The sequence below is a fragment of the Rhinoraja longicauda genome, unplaced genomic scaffold (assembly GCF_053455715.1).
Source record: "Rhinoraja longicauda isolate Sanriku21f unplaced genomic scaffold, sRhiLon1.1 Scf002180, whole genome shotgun sequence".
Lineage (NCBI taxonomy): Eukaryota > Metazoa > Chordata > Chondrichthyes > Rajiformes > Arhynchobatidae > Rhinoraja > Rhinoraja longicauda.
Genome location: NW_027603394.1, coordinates 1 through 16,000, shown reverse-complemented (window position 1 = coordinate 16,000; position 16,000 = coordinate 1). Strand labels below are relative to the sequence as shown.

General features: G+C 46.9%; 1 protein-coding gene across 1 annotated transcript; it reads right to left on the bottom strand.

Annotated features, from left to right (window-relative positions):
* Positions 1-10,618: 10,618 nt before the first annotated feature.
* Positions 10,619-15,911, bottom strand: LOC144591828 (uncharacterized). The gene is made up of 2 exons (XM_078395845.1): positions 15,176-15,911; positions 10,619-14,675 (listed from the first exon to the last, which is right to left on the bottom strand). The coding sequence occupies exon 2, from the start codon at positions 14,669-14,671 to the stop codon at positions 11,606-11,608; it is 3,066 nt and encodes a 1,021-aa protein (XP_078251971.1). The 5' UTR covers positions 14,672-14,675; positions 15,176-15,911; the 3' UTR covers positions 10,619-11,605.
* Between the last annotated feature and the right edge of the window lie 89 nt (positions 15,912-16,000).

Sequence of the window (16,000 nt, the reverse complement as noted above, 5' to 3'; positions counted from 1 at the left end):
CGTTGTGTACCTTCAACAAGGCAGACTCTGTGCTGTGGTGGGCTCTGAAACCTGACTGGAAACTTTCCAGGATGGTGTTTTGGTGCAGGTAGGGCACTAATTGGTTTAGGATTGCCTTTTCAAGGACTTTTGACAGCAATGGCAGTTTGGAAATGGGTCTGTAGTTGCTAGGCAAGGTGGGGTCTAGGTTAGGTTTTTTCAGTAGGGGCTGGACCACCGCGTGCTTGAAACTGGTTGGAACAGTGCCAGTGGCCAGAGAACTGTTGATAATAGAGAGGATGCTGGGACCGGCTATTGCAATGACATCCTTCAGAAGGGCAGTGGGGGCAGGATCAAGGGGGCAGGTTGCAGGTTTCATAGCGGAGACAAGCTTTGCAAGGGAGGATAGAGTGACGGGTTGGAAGCAGTCCAATTTAGATGAACAGACTAGTGAGACAGCTAGGTCACGGGTGGGAGGGGAAATGTTCATTCTAATATTCTCAACTTTGTTGGTGAAAAATTTAGCGAATTCTTCGCACTTAGCAGGGGACCCAACTAAGCTGGTACTGGGGGCGGGACATATGACAGAGGTAATTGTTCTAAATAGGACCTTGGAGTTATGAGAGTTTTTGGAAATAAGGTCGGAGAAGTATTGTGCTCTAGCAGACTTTACTGCTTCCTGGTATTTGAGAAGATTGTTTCTCAGAATTTCGAAGGAAATTTGAAGCTTGTCACATTTCCACCTCCTTTCTGATTTTCTGCACTCCCTTCTTAGGGCTTTGGTGGAGTCATTGAGCCACAGCCGACCTTTGGGCTTAGGCTTTTTCATTTTAAGGGGAGCGATAGAATCCAGGATGGAAGAGCAAGTGATATTAAATAAAGAGGCGAGATCCTCAGTGCTGTGATGGGGGGGAGAGGCCTCAATAGTGCAGATGTTGGGGGCAGCTGTGAGAGCCTCGGAGAATTTACTGGCAGTCAATGAATTTATGTCGCGGGAGTAGCGAACAGGGAGATGAGATTTTGCGGGAGATAAAGGCAGAGATGCGTCAAAAATGATAGCGCTGTGGTCGGATAGACAGGCTTCAGTAGTTTCAATGTTGTTGATTGGGAATCCGAACGATAACACTAGGTCGAGAGTATGGCCTAACTTGTGAGTGGGTCCCGTGGTGTGAAGAGTCAGATTGAAGGACTCAACCAGGTGCATAAATTCACTCACAAGAGGCTTAGTGGGACAGCAAACATGAATATTAAAGTCACCAAGAATCATGATCCGGTCAAATTTGGGCAAAATGCTAGAAATCAGATCAGCAAATTGGGTGATGAAGTCCTTATGCATTTTTGGTGGGCGATACACAAGAACAATTAAGAGGGGATAGGCTAGGCCTACTTTAATTAGTTGCACCTCGAAACTGGAGAAATGATCAGCGTTCAGGAGGCGGCAGTTGAAATGTTTCTTAAACACAGTGGCTAAGCCCCCACCGCGTCCGGAGAGCCTAGGCGAGGTGAAGAAGTGACAGTTATCAGGACAGAGTTCCACGAGTGGAGCAAGCTCACCAGGGTTAAGCCAGGATTCTGTGAGCAGTAAGAAGTCCAATCCACGGGTGATGAAGAAGTCGTTGAGGATGAAGGTCTTGTTCTGTAGGGATCTTACGTTGATCAGGGCCACTTTAGCAGGGACAGCAGGTGAGCTTCGGTCCGGTAGCGGCTCCCACGCCAGCGGGCGGAGGTTCAGGGAGACCACGCCGCTGCGCTTCACAGATGGCCTTGCTGGGAGCCCACGGGCCGGCAGTCCAGGGACCGGGATGATCGGTCGAAGAGCGGCATACCTGAGCTCGAGGGAGCGCCGGTGGATGGAGCTGTAAGGTCGACCAGGTCCGACTTCGCAGCGCTGGGCGAGGTAGGCCGCTGTTGGATGAGCGCGGGCGAGGTTTTTTTAATTTTCGAATGTTCCCGCGCGTTTACCCCGCCTCCTAGCGCGGTGCGTGCGGCGGTGGATGTAAGGCTGGGCCCGCACATCTACCGGGAGTTGATCGAGGAGCGATCGCTGGAAGAAACTTTGTCCGGGACCTGGACTGAAGAAGTCGACGACGGAGGGTCAGATCAACAGGAAGGTTCGGCGGTCGTAAACCAAAGTGGCTCGAAGAACACTACGATCTCCAGGTGAGCGACGACAGGCAGCCAAACACAACGGCGCGGCCATCTTGAAGGTGAAGGAGTATCCAATGCAAGGAGTATACGTAATAAGGTGGATGAATTAAATGTGGAGATAGTTATTAATGATTATGATATAGTTGGGATTACGGAGACATGGCTCCAGGGTGACCAAGGCTGGGAGCTCAACATCCAGGGATATTCTATATTCAGGCGGGATAGACAGAAAGGAAAAGGGGGTGGGGTAGCGTTACTGGTTAGAGAGGAGATTAAAGCAGTGGAAAGGAAGGACATTAGCTTGGAGGAAGTGGAATCGATATGGGTAGAGCTACGAAACACTAAGGGGCAGAAAACGCTAGTGGGAGTTGTGTACAGGCCACCTAACAGCAGTAGGGAGGTTGGGGATGGCATCAAGCAGGAAATTAGAAATGCATGCACTAAAGGTGCAGCAGTTATAATGGGTGACTTCAATCTACATATAGATTGGGTGAACCAAACTGGCAGGGGTGCTGAGGAAGAGGATTTCTTGGAATGTTTGAGAGATGGTTTTCTAAACCAACATGTCGAGGAACCAACGAGAAATGGCGGCGCTGCCATAGCAGCTGCGGCTTACCTGCGGTCCATTTGTCTTTGTGTTTTTGTTGTTTTTTTGTCTTAATTGTAGTTGTGATGTGGTGTTTTTGTGTTTGTGTACTATGTGTGTATGTGGAGGGGAGGGGGGAACTGTAAAATTGTAAATAGGTGTCCCTTCCGAACGGAGACCCGACCTTTGTTTTCTGGGTGTTGTCTCCATTCCTGCTGCGGCCTACCATCGGCCCAACTCCTGGAGCTGGCGGCCTCCAGGGCTCTGGTTCGCAGAGCCCGCGGATCGGACTTACCATCACCGGAGCTGGCCGTCCTCGGAGGCTGCGGGAGCGGCTGCGACTCGCCTTAGGCTCGGGCCGCGTGGATGCCGACATCGGGAGCTCCGGCAGCGGCAGCGTGTTCGCCCGCTGGGGCTTGGGTCGCGGACATTTCACCGTCCGGCGCGGCCTAAAATATGCCGCGGGATTTTTCTCTGCTGGGTGGGGGCTTCAATGTCGGGAGCCATGACCGCCCCGACGTGCAGCAACAGCGGCAGCGTGTTCGCCCGCCCGGATCGGACTTATCATCGGCGGAGCCGGCCGTCTTCGGAGGCTGCGGGAGCGGCTGCGACTCGCCTTAGGCTCCGGCTGCTGCGGACCGTCCGGCGCGGCCTGCAACCACAACAACCTGACCGCGGGAGAAGACGGCAGGAGAAGGGAAAGACATTGTGGCCTTCCATCGCAGTGAGAAGAGGACTGGAGGAGACTCACTGTGATGGATGTTTCTTTGATGGATGTTTCTTTTCTTGTGTGTTTTTGGGGTTGTGTAATTTTAATGCCTATTTAATGCTTTTATTGTTGGACTGTGGGTGACTGAATTTCGTCCAATATTGGATGACAAATAAAGCTATCTTGAATCTTGAATCTTGAATCTTGAACAGGCCATTCTAGACTGGGTATTGAGTAATGAGGAAGGGTTAGTTAGCAGTCTTGTTGTGCGAGGCCCCTTGGGCAAGAGTGATCATAATATGGTAGAGTTCTTCATTAGGATGGAGAGTGACAAAGTCGATACAGAAACAAGTGTTCTGAACTTAAAGAAAGGTAACTTTGAGGGTATGAGGCGTGAATTGTCCAAGGTAGACTGGCGATTGATGCTGAAAGGGTTGACGGTGGACATGCAATGGAAGGCATTTAAATGTCGCATGGATGAACTACAACAAGTGTTCATCCCACTTTGGCAAAAGAACAAACCAGGAAAGGTAGTGCATCCGTGGCTAACAAGGGAAATCAAGGATAGTATTAAAACAAAAGATGAAGCATACAGATTAGCCAGAAAAAGTAGCATACCAGAGGACTGGGAGAAATTCAGAGTCCAGCAGAGGAGGACAAAGGGCTTAATTAGGAAAGGGAAAATAGATTATGAGGGAATAAATGAATAAATGAATATTATTATTAACTGGCAAGGAACATAAAAACAGACTGCAAAAGCTTTTATAGATATGTCAAGAGAAAAAGATTAGTTAAGGCAAATGTAGGTCCCTTGCAGTCGGAAACAGGTGAATTGATCATAGGGAACAAGGAGATGGCAGACCGATTGAACAAATACTTTGGTTCTGTCTTCATTAAGGAAGACATAAACCGTCTGCCGGAAATAGCGGGGGACCGGGGGTCTAATGAGATGGAGGAACTGAGGGAAATCCAGGTTAGTCGGGAAATGGTGTTAGGTAAATTAAATGGATTAAAGGCAGATAAATCCCCAGGGCCAGATAGGCTGCATCCCAGAGTGCTTAAGGAAGTAGCCTCAGAAATAGTGGATGCATTAGTGATAATTTTTCAAAACTCTTTAGATTCTGGAGTAGTTCCTGAGGACTGGAGGGTAGCTAATGTAACCCCACTTTTTAAAAAGGTAGGGAAAGAGAAAACGGGGAATTATAGACCAGTTAGCCTAACATCGGTAGTGGGGAAAATGCTAGAGTCAGTTATTAAAGATGTGATAGCATCACATTTGGAAAGTGGTGAAATCATCGGACAAAGTCAGCATGGATTTACCAAAGGCAAATCATGTCTGACGAATCTTATAGAATTTTTCGAGGATGTAACTAGTAGAGTGGATAAGGGAGAACCAGTCGATGTGTTATATCTGGACTTTCAGAAGGCCTTCGACAAGGTCCCACATAGGAGATTGGTGTACAAACTTAAAGCACACGGTATTGAGGTGGATAGATAGGAGGTTGGCGGACAGGAAGCAAAGAGTAGGAATAAACAGATCCTTTTCGGAATGGCAGGCAGTGATTAGTGGGGTACCGCAAGGCTCAGTGCTGGGACCCCAGTTATTTACAGTGTATATTAATGATTTGGACGAGGGAATTGAATGCAACATCTCTAAGTTTGCGGATGACACGAAGCTGGGTGGCAGTGTTAGCTGCGAGGAGGATGCTAGGAGGCTGCAGAGTGACTTGGATAGATTAGGCGAGTGGGCAAATGCATGGCAGATGCAATATAATGTGGATAAATGTGAGGTTATCCACTTTGGCGGCAAGAACAGGAAAGCAGAGTATTACCTGAATGGTGACCGATTGGGAGAAGGGGAGATGCAACGTGACCTGGGTGTCATGGTGCACCAGTCATTGAAAGCAAGCATGCAGGTGCAGCAGGCAGTGAAGAAAGCGAATGGTATGTTGGCATTCATAGCAAGAGGATTCGAGTTTAGGAGCAGGGAGGTTCTGCTGCAGTTGTACAGGGCCTTGGTGAGACCGCACCTGGAGTATTGTGTGCAGTTTTGGTCTCCTAACCTGAGGAAAGTCGTTCTTGCCTTAGAGGGAGTACAGAGAAGGTTCACCAGATTGATCCCTGGGATGGCGGGACTTACATATGAGGAAAGACTGGATAGACTGGGCTTGTACTCGCTGGAATTTAGAAGACTGAGGGGGGATCTTATAGAAACATATAAAATTCTTAAGGGGTTGGAGAGGCTAGATGCGGGAAGATTGTTCCCGATGTTGGGGGAGTCCAGAACCAGGGGCCACAGCTTAAGGATAAGGGGGAAGTCTTTTAGGACCGAGATGAGAAAACATTTCTTCACACAGAGAGTGGTGAGTCTGTGGAATTCTCTGCCACAGAAGGTAGTTGAGGCCAGTTCATTGGCTATATTTAAGAGGGAGTTAGATGTGGCCCTTTTTGCTAAAGGGATCAGGGGGTATGGAGAGAAGGCAGGTACAGGCTACTGAGCTGGATGATCAGCCATGATCATATTGAATGGCGGTGCAGGCTCGAAGGGCCGAATGGCCTACTCCTGCACCTATTTTCTATGTTTCTATGTTGAAAGACTGGAGCGACTAGGCTTGTATACACTGGAATTTAGAAGGGTGAGAGGGGATCTTATCGAAACGTATAAGATTATTAAGGGGTTGGACACGTTAGAGGCAGGAAACATGTTTCCAATGTTGGGGGAGTCCAAAACCAGGGGCCACAGTTTAAGAATAAGGGGTAGGCCATTTAGAACTGAGATGAGGAAATGCTTTTTCAGTCAGAGAGTTGTAAATCTGTGGAATTCTCTGCCTCAGAAGGCAGTGGAGGCCAATTCTCTGAATGCATTCAAGAGAGAGCTAGATAGAGCTCTTAAGGATAGCGGAGTCAGGGGGTATGGGGAGAAGGCAGGAACGGGGTACTGATTGAGAATGATCAGCCATGATCACATTGAATGGCGGTGCTGGCTCAAAGGGCCGAATGGCCTCCTCCTGCACCTATTGTCTATTGAATTACATAACGCGGTCAATTAATTACGGAATGCGCTTTGTATTATGCAGGTTGCATCGGTTGTAAAGGATGCTGCTTGTGAACTGTGCTGCAAAGATGATAAGAATGTGTAGGAAGCGATGTACTAAAGATGCTGATAGAAAAAGAAAGGCCTTACTCTTAATCAAAAACTAGAACTGATCAAATGCTATGAAAGAAACTAAAATGTGCAGAAACATTTCTTCTGTTCAAACTATCCAGTCCCTTATTTTGAGATAGGACATACAGCCAGGGAAAGTATGTACATCTTCCCTATCAAGCCTTGAGAATTTTGTAACATATTTGGTCCTTCCCATTAGCAGGACAACATAGCATTCAGTCTATTTTGTCTTGGCATGCATCTTTTTGAAGGCTCGTCTCGGGTAAAGGCACCACTGGGAGGATTTCCAGTACATGTGAATAATGGTGTTGCTTGTGTCAAATGATTAATGTTGTGTTGTCCTGAGGCCTCTGGTTTGTTGAAGAGCACTGGATTTCTAATCTTTACAATGGATTCAGAGGTTTTAGTTACCACTAATGTTTGCGCATTAACACTATTCATATTGTCTCGGAAAGGATAGATCTTTAGTTTTTGGTTTATTGGATTTTGTTAAGAGTTTGGTTTAGTTTAGGGCCACTGAGGCATAATTAGTACAAGTGCAGTTGGTTGCAACTTTTTTGTCAGTACAAGTTTTCTTCTCAAAGCAGCACGGTCGCAAACAACCAAATCCCTGAAGTGAAAAAGACTATGACTACTACTATTACTCCAACTGTTGCAGATAAACAGAAGGATCTGGCCCTTAACTCCATATTGTGTGAAATGCCCTTTTCACCTGAAATGTTTGTTCTCACAATTTTGTTCTGTACAGGTCCTCCCCACCTTACAAGCGCCTCTACTTGTGTAAAGTCTGTACATATAATTGCGTGCTTAGGAGACTTTTAGGGAATATCAATCATCCAAAGTGGGTTTCTCAGTCATAAAATGGTTACGATACAGAAACATTTCACATGGTCCATAGTATCTGTGCTGCCTTGCTACCAGATCGGTCGTTTACCTGTTGCTTGCAATTTTTCTTCTACACAGTATATTTATTTAGTTCCTTTCTGAAGGTTGCAACTGAACCTATCTCCACAATGCTTGCTGGACATGTGCTTCAGATTCCAGCCACACTGCAATTTTTGAAAAAGATTTTGTGTCATGACCCAATTAATTCTCTTCCCCTTTTATTTTATATCTCTGGTTCTTGATCTCCTCCAGTTGGCACTGTGGCTAATTATTCACTTTATCCAGATCTCTCACCAATTTACTTGGCTCTACAGAAACTTCTCTTGGCCTTCTCCGAAGAAAACATTTCCAGCATCTCCAATTTATCCTTGTAACTGTGGGCTCTCAACTGAGGAACCATTCTTATAAATCTCTTGTGGCCCTCTCAACCGCATCCACATCATAAGATGACTAGAATTGAACACAATATTCAAACTGAGTCCAGAGCTTTACAAAGGTTTAGTTTAGTTTAGAGATACACCACGGAAACAGTTCCTTCAGCCCACCGAGTCCGTGCCGACGAGCGATCCCCGCACATTAACACTATTCTACACACACTAGGGACAATTTACACTTATACCAAGTATACAAACCCAAGTCAATTAACCTACAAACCTGTACGTCTTTGGAGTGTGGGAGGAAACCGAAGATCTCGGAGAAAACCCACACGGTCACGGGGAGAACGTACAAACTCCGTACAGACGGCGCCCATAGTCAGGATGGAACCCGTGTCTCTTTCAGAAGGAGAAAATGAAAAAGTGTCCAAGGTGGAAAAAGCTAGACAGCTGAGAAAACAAGTAAATGACCTGTTCAGCAAGAAATTTGGTGATGTTTTGATATAAATGCTTAAACGTTAGTACCGTTGCTCACACCATAATTGAATTAGATGCTGTTTTTTTTCAGAAGACATGAAAGCAGATAGTTAGAAGTGATCTTTCTTGCAGGTGAAGATCTCACTAGCGCTTGGAGAGAGAGAGAGAGGAGCAGCCCCCACAAGGGGCGGCACTCCTTCACTGGACCCTCTTAACACCCTCCCCCTCCCCGTGCTCTCGCTCTCACCCGCTGCTCCCTCTACCCCAACTCTCTCCCCCCTCTCTCTCTCCCCCCTCTTTCTCTCTCCCCAGTCTCCCGCCTCACTCTCTCCCCCTCCCTCTCTCTACCCATCCCTCTCTCTACCCCTCCCTCTCTCTACCCCTCCCTCTCTCTACCCCTCCCTCTCTCTACCCCTCCCTCTCTCTACCCCTCCCTCTCTCTACCCCTCCCTCTCTCTCCCCCCTCTTTCTCTCTCCCCCCTCTTTCTCTCTCCCCCCTCTTTCTCTCTCCCCCCTCTTTCTCTCTCCCCCCTCTTTCTCTCTCCCCAGTCTCCCGCCTCACTATCTCCCCCTCTCTCTACCCCTCCCTCTCTCTACCCCTCCCTCTCTCTCTCTCTCTCTCTCTCTCCCCTCTCTCTCTCTCCCCTCTCTCTCTCTCCCAGCGCCAGTGCGATCTGCGTCGCTCCATTCTCTTCCCCGGCCCCATCTCCCTCTAGCGCAGCAAAATAAGAACAAACACAAGTGTTGTGGTTGTTGTTCAGAAGCCCAGCATCCCCGGGGTGAGCTGCGGCAGCGAGGAGGGAACTTTCCTTGGGTTTGTTGTTTGCGAGGGGACGCTGTGATCTCTCGCCTTGTCCCGGCTCTGGTTTGGTGGCGATCCGCTCTCCGGTGAACCTTCGCCAGCAGCTTCTGGCTCCAGTCACCGCCGCTGCTGCCGCGGTTCCATGTCTCCGGGACAAGTTAAGGGGTTGGACACGTTAGAGGCAGGAAACATGTTCCCAATGTTGGGGGAGTCCAGAACAAGGGGCCACAGTTTAAGAATAAGGGGTAGGCCATTTAGAACTGAGATGAGGAAAAACTTTTTTAGTCAGAGAGTTGTGAATCTGTGGAATTCTCTGCCTCAGAGGGCAGTGGAGGCCAATTCTCTGAATACATTCAAGAGAGAGCTGTATAAAGCTCTTAAGGATAGCGGAGTCAGGGGGTATGGGGAGAAGGCAGGAACGGGGTACTGATTGGGAATGATCAGCCATGATCATATTGAATGGCGGTGCTGGCTCGAAGGGCCTAATGGCCTCCTCCTGCACCTATTGTCTATTGTTAAAGAGTCGGGGAGAGTTGAGGGTGAACTTGCCGCATAAAGCACAAAAAACTACAAAATCATCGTAGTTTTTACTAATTAACCATATATACACCAAATTAACAGTTTTGACAACAGTATTTTCTTACCTATAGAGAAAAACTGAAAAAAGAAACATCAATGTTTGCTGGATTTTGGTCCTTGAAATAGGATTTTTGGACCTTGCAAGTCATTGATTTTTTTTGCTGTTCCATGTGTACGAACCCTGCAAAAAGCTGGAGTAACTCAGCGGGACAAGCAGCATCTCTGGAGAGAAGGAATGGGTAGCGTTTTGGGTCAAGACCCTTCTTCAGACCGGTTAGGGATAAGGCAAACGAGAGATATAGATGGTGATGTGGAGAGATATCGAACAATGAATGAAAGATGTGCAAAAAAGTAACAATGATAAAGTGGTACAGAAAACAATTAAGGTACAGTGAAACTCGATTTACCATACAGTCATACTTGAAAAAGCAACAAGACGCACAACTACATAAAAGTCAACATAAACATCCACCACAGTGGATTCCCCACATTCCTCACTGTGATGGAAGGCAATAAAGACAAATCTTCACTCTTTATTCTCCCGCAGTCGGGGCAGTTGAACCATCCACAGACGGGGCGATCGAAGCCCCCACATCAGGGCGATCGAAGCTCCTGCGATTGGGCGGTCAAAGCTCCAGCGGCTTGGAGCTCCCGAAGTCGATGCCCGACAGGGACCGCCAGCTCCACGATGTTAAGTCCGCAGGCCCCCGCGGTGGGAGCTCGCAAGGTTGATCCCCAGCAAGACACCGCCAGCTCCACAATGTTCGGCCGCAGTGCAGATGGACACACGACACAGAAAAAAATCGCATCTCCGTCGAGGTAGGAGATGCTAAAGAGTTTCCCCCACCCCCCACATAATACAAAGCTAAAGAACACTAAAACATACATTTAACAACAAACTAAAAAAAACACCAGAAGAAAAAGGATGAGACAGTCTGTTGGCAAGGCTGCCATTGTAGCACCACCCGGTGACTGCAATGATATCTGTACACTGTGAATGGCTCGATTGTAATCATGTATTGCCCTTCCGCTAACTTATTAGCACGCAACAAAAGCTTTTCACTGAACCTCGGTACACGTGACAATAAAAGAAACTCAAATAAACTAACGTGGCAACGTTTCCAGGATTTCTGTATCCTCTTCTGTAGCTTCCTCTGGCAGCTCATTTCAGATACTGACTACCCTCTGAGTAAAGAGGTTGCCCAGGTTGCCCCTGATCTCCCTCTTAAACCTCTTCCCTCTCACCTTAATCCTGTGCCCTCTAGTTTTAGAATCCTCTATCCTGGGGAAAAGACTGTGAGTGTTCACTTTATCCATGCTCCTCATGATCTTGTACACCTCAATAAGGTCACCCCTCAGCCTCCTACACTCCAAAGATAAATGTCCCAGCCTGCCCACCCTCTCCCTGCAACTCGAGCCCACAAGCCCAGGTAACATCCTGGTGAATCTCTTCTGCATCCTTTTCAACTTAACAACATCCTTCCTGTAATTGGGCGACCTGATCTGCCCGTGGTGCTCCAGGTGTGGTCTCACTCATCTCCTCCAACTGATTCTGATCATGTTTTAAACCATGTAGTATGTGATGTTACTCCCTAAGATAGTATTAAAATTACTTGTTAATTCCTGCATTTCTTTCCCCCTCCCCTCTCCACATCCTAGTCGTTCTACTGGTTCCACTGTTCGCATCCTTGTATCCCTCTCATTAGCACATCTTCCCCAGCCAACATTGGAGCATTGTGGGCTCCACCCTTCTGGGGGTCATCTGTTTGCCAGCCCTGTTTTGTTCTAAACATCCCTGTCTCTCAGTCTGAAGGTCTCTCAGACCCGAGACGTCGCCCATTGTTTCTCTCCAGAGATGCTGCCTGTCCCGCTGAGTTACTCCAGCATTTTGTGTCTATCTTCAAAATGATTTGTTATTTTCTTGAAAACTGATCAGTTTAATCGAAACCTGCTTTTTCTTTCCATAAAAGAGTGATTTGTAAAGTCTCCATTCATGCCACAGTAGAGTGGATGTAAAGATTATTTGAAATAGTAGAATTATTAGATAAAATATAGCAAAGAACTTGCAGGGTTCCTTGCGATGGAAAGCCATGGATTCTGTTTGAGAAAGTGGTGGGATGACATTGTCTACACTTGATGTCTGGACAGAGGTGGAGATGAATTCTGGATTAGGGGTCTGTCCACATGCTGTTTTAGAGGCGTATTGAGTAAGATTCACTGAAGCAAAGGCCAGGCAGAGATTCTGCGTTGTGCTAGTAAGGGGCTTCACTCCCTGGGTTGTGGTCAGAGACGTGGACCAAGCCGCTGTGGACCAAGCTGCAGGGTTCCCAGTTGTCACATTGGCAGTTGTAAAGATCCTTGTTGTGGCTGCACCTGTAGAGCCTCTGGTTGGTGAAACTTCAGGTGTGCTCGTTGGTTCAGGAGTAGTTGGGGTGGTTAGTACAGTGGTCACAGGTGTGGTGGTGGGTTGTGTGGTAGTTAGTACAGTGGTCACAGGTGTGGTGGTGGGTTGTGTGGTGGTTAGTACAGTGGTCACAGGTGTGGTGGTGGGTTGTGTGGTGGTTAGTACAGTGGTCACTGCAGGTGTGGTGGGTTGTGTGGTAGTTAGTACAGTGGTCACAGGTGTGGTGGTGGGTTGTGTGGTAGTTAGTACAGTGGTCACAGGTGTGGTGGGTTGTGTGGTAGTTAGTACAGAGATCACAGGTGTGGTGGTGGGTTCTGTGGTAGTTAGTACAGTGGTCACAGGTGTGGTGGTGGGTTCTGTGGTAGTTAGTACAGTGGTCACAGGTGTGGTGGTGGGTTCTGTGGTAGTTAGTACAGTCGTCACTACAGGTGTGGTGGTGGGTTGTGTGGTGGTTAGTACAGTAGTCACAGGTGTGGTGGTGGGTTCTGTGGTAGTTAGTACAGTGGTCACAGGTGTGGTGGTGGGTTGTGTGGTAGTTAGTACAGTGGTCACAGGTGTGGTGGTGGGTTCTGTGGTAGTTAGTACAGTGGTCACAGGTATGGTGGTGGGTTGTGTGGTAGTTAGTTCAGTGGTCACAGGTGTGGTGGTGGGTTCTGTGGTAGTTAGTACAGTGGTCACAGGTGTGGTGGTGGGTTCTGTGGTAGTTAGTACAGTGGTCACAGGTGTGGTGGTGGGATCTGTGTTAGTTAGTACAGTCGTCACAGGTGTGGTGGTGGGTTCTGTGGTAGTTAGTACAGTGGTCACAGGTGTGGTGGTGGATTCTGTGGTAGTTAGTACAGTCGTCACTACAGGTGTGGTGGTGGGTTCTGTGGTAGTTAGTACAGTGGTCACAGGTGTGGTGGTGGGTTCTGTGGTAGTTAGTACAGTCGTCACTACAGGTGTGGTGGTTGGTTCTGTGGTAGTTAGTACAGTGGTCACAGGTATTGTGGTGGGTTGTGTGGTAGTTAGTACAGTGGTCACAGGTGTAGTGGTGGGTTCTGTGGTAGTTAGTACAGTGATCACTACAGGTGTGGTGGTGGATGGTGTGCTGGTGCTGGTAGTTAGTACAGTGGTCACTACAGGCGTTGAGACGTGTGTGATGGTGGGTTGTCGCAGTGGTTCTGTTGACAGTTTTGTTGTGTGTGTGGGAACGTGTGGAGCGGTGGTTGGGGCTGTTGTGCTCACACAGATCAGGTCATCATCGCTTGCTTCAATAATAGTCGTGTGGACATTAGCAGCACTGAGACACGGCAACTCGCTGGCTGACCTCACTTTGCGAGTGTTCCGTTTGATCCAATCTCTGAGATATTTCAGCTGACAGTCACAAACAAAATGATTATACCACAGATTGAGTCCAGAGGAAGATAGCGAGGTCAAATTGTCAAAGGCTCCATTAGGTATATTAGACAAAAGGTTATTAGCAAGATTCAGCTTCCTCAATTGAGATAAATCTTTAAAAGCATCCTTGTGCAGTACACTGATATTGTTTTCTTGGAGATGAAGTTCCCTCAACTGTGAGAGGCCACTGAAAGTTTTTTTTCCAATAAACGTGATCTGGTTCTTGTTCAGGAGCAGCTTCAACAGGCCGGACGCTTTACTGAAGATGTCATCAGGAAGAGCAAGGAATTGGTTTTCAGCCAAAGAAAGTTCTTTGAGGGCTGGCATTGATGAAAATAAATTGCCAGGAAGATGTGAGAGCATGTTGGAGTCTAGTTTCAGGCGAGTTAACTTTGTCAAATTGATCAACAGCTCCTCAGGAACTTCTGCGATCAAGTTCTTTCCCACGTACAACTTTTCCAACTTATTAAGTTTTGAAAAAATGTCAAATGGGAGCTGTGAAATTTTATTATTTGCCAAAGACAGCTCAGTTAATTCTGGGAGATTGTCAAAAATACCAACTGGGAGATGAGTGATCTGATTTTCGTAAAGTTTGAGACTTTTGAGTTGAGCGAGCTTGTGAAATGTTTGTGGTGATAGATGGTGTATCTTGTTTGTCGCCATGTGCAGTTTCTGCAGCCGTGAAAGCTGGTCAAAGATTCCATCTGGCAACTCCCTGATTCTGTTTCCAAACAACCGTAATTCCTCTAAATTGAAAAGTTTATCAAATAACCCCTTTTCTAGTTTCTTGATCTTGTTTGTCGAGAGGTAAAGATACATCAGCTGTGGAAGGTGGTCAAAGACCCCAACATCCAGTGTTTCCAGTGGGCTGCTTGCAATGTCAAGGGTTGTCAGATTTGTCAATGCATCCAAGGCTCCAACTTCTATCGTACTTAACAGATTGTTATCGAAGTCCATCCTGTTAAGTGACATTGGATAATCCTTCAATACGCCAGCCCCCAGTGTGGAAACGTTGGTTTTTATGATGTGCATTTCAGTTGTGTTAAACGGGATGTGTGCTGGCATCTCTGTCATGGATTCTCCGCTGCACACGAAGGCCTTAGACTTGAACACACAATCCCGAGAGCAAATTGCGCAAACACAGAGCTGTGTTAAAACAACACACAGGACATAGTTGGAAGACATTATCCTGTAAAGTTAAATAAAACAACAAAACTTTAAAAATCATAAATACTTCACATTTATACACTGGACAGCTAATAGAATAAAAATTCACAATTTAATTTTTAATCAGATTTTAAAAATCCAGATAAAGATTAAATATATTAGCCTCGCATGTAGGGAATGGATGCAGAAGTGTGATAACATAGAACTAGTGTGAATGGGCGATCGATGGTTGGCATGGACTCGATGGGCCGAAAGGCCTGTTTCCATGATGTAACTCTCAAACTAAAGCTTAAAGCTAAAACAAAAAAAGCTGCACACAATACAGTAAACGTGGCCTCGCCAAAGATTTATAAAGCTACAACATGATTCTTATACTCAATGCCCCGACTGATGAAAGCCCGGCTGCCGTTTGCCTTGTTGACCACTCTATCTACTTGTGTTGCCAGTTTCACAGAGTTATAGACTTGGTCCCTGAGATCCCACTGTACATCAATGGTGTTCAAGATCTTGCTGTTAACCCACCTTGGACTTCTTGTCCTCTCTGTCTGACAGTTCTTATCAAAGCCCGCACAGGTAGCTCCCCCTGTATGAAGTATAATAAGGATAAGTCGTTTAACTTCATACAGAGTTCTTTATTAGCCATAAGAATCGGAGACTGCGAACATAGCCTCTCTCACACCTTCCAGCATCCTTATCATACTGTCCCAACCACGTACGCGCTAGAATACAAGCGCTAGAACACATTCCATAGGTCAGTACAAAAACCTGACGTGGATCAGGAATATAGTGAGTGATCTACACCCCCTCCCAAGTCCCTGCACATGTCCTCTTGGCTCTTACGCTGCACTCATTCCCCGGGCAAATGTCTTTCAACCCAACGGCTTTGTGCTTCATCAGATGCAGAATAGAAGAAAGAGAGAGATCTCCATGATCAATGGGACACAGGGCACCAATGGCATCTTCCCCAGTGTCGTTTCAAAGTGTTCCAACTGGTAGATTTGTAAAGGTTGTCAGTTCTGAGGCAGAGAATTCCACAGATTTACAACTCTGACTGAAAACGTTTTTCCTCATCTCCGTTCGAAATGGACTCCCCCAACATTGAGAACATGTTTCCTGCCTCTAACGTGTCCAACTCCTTAATAATCTTATGTTTCGATAAGATCCCCTCTCATCCTTCTAAATTACAGTGTAGACAAGCATAGTCGCTCCAGTCTTTCAACATATGACAGTCCCGCCATTCCGGGCATTAACCTAGTAAACCTACGCTGCACGCCCTCAATAGCAAGAATATCCCTCCTCAAATTTGGAGACCAAAACTGCACACAGTACTCCAGGTGCGGTCTCACT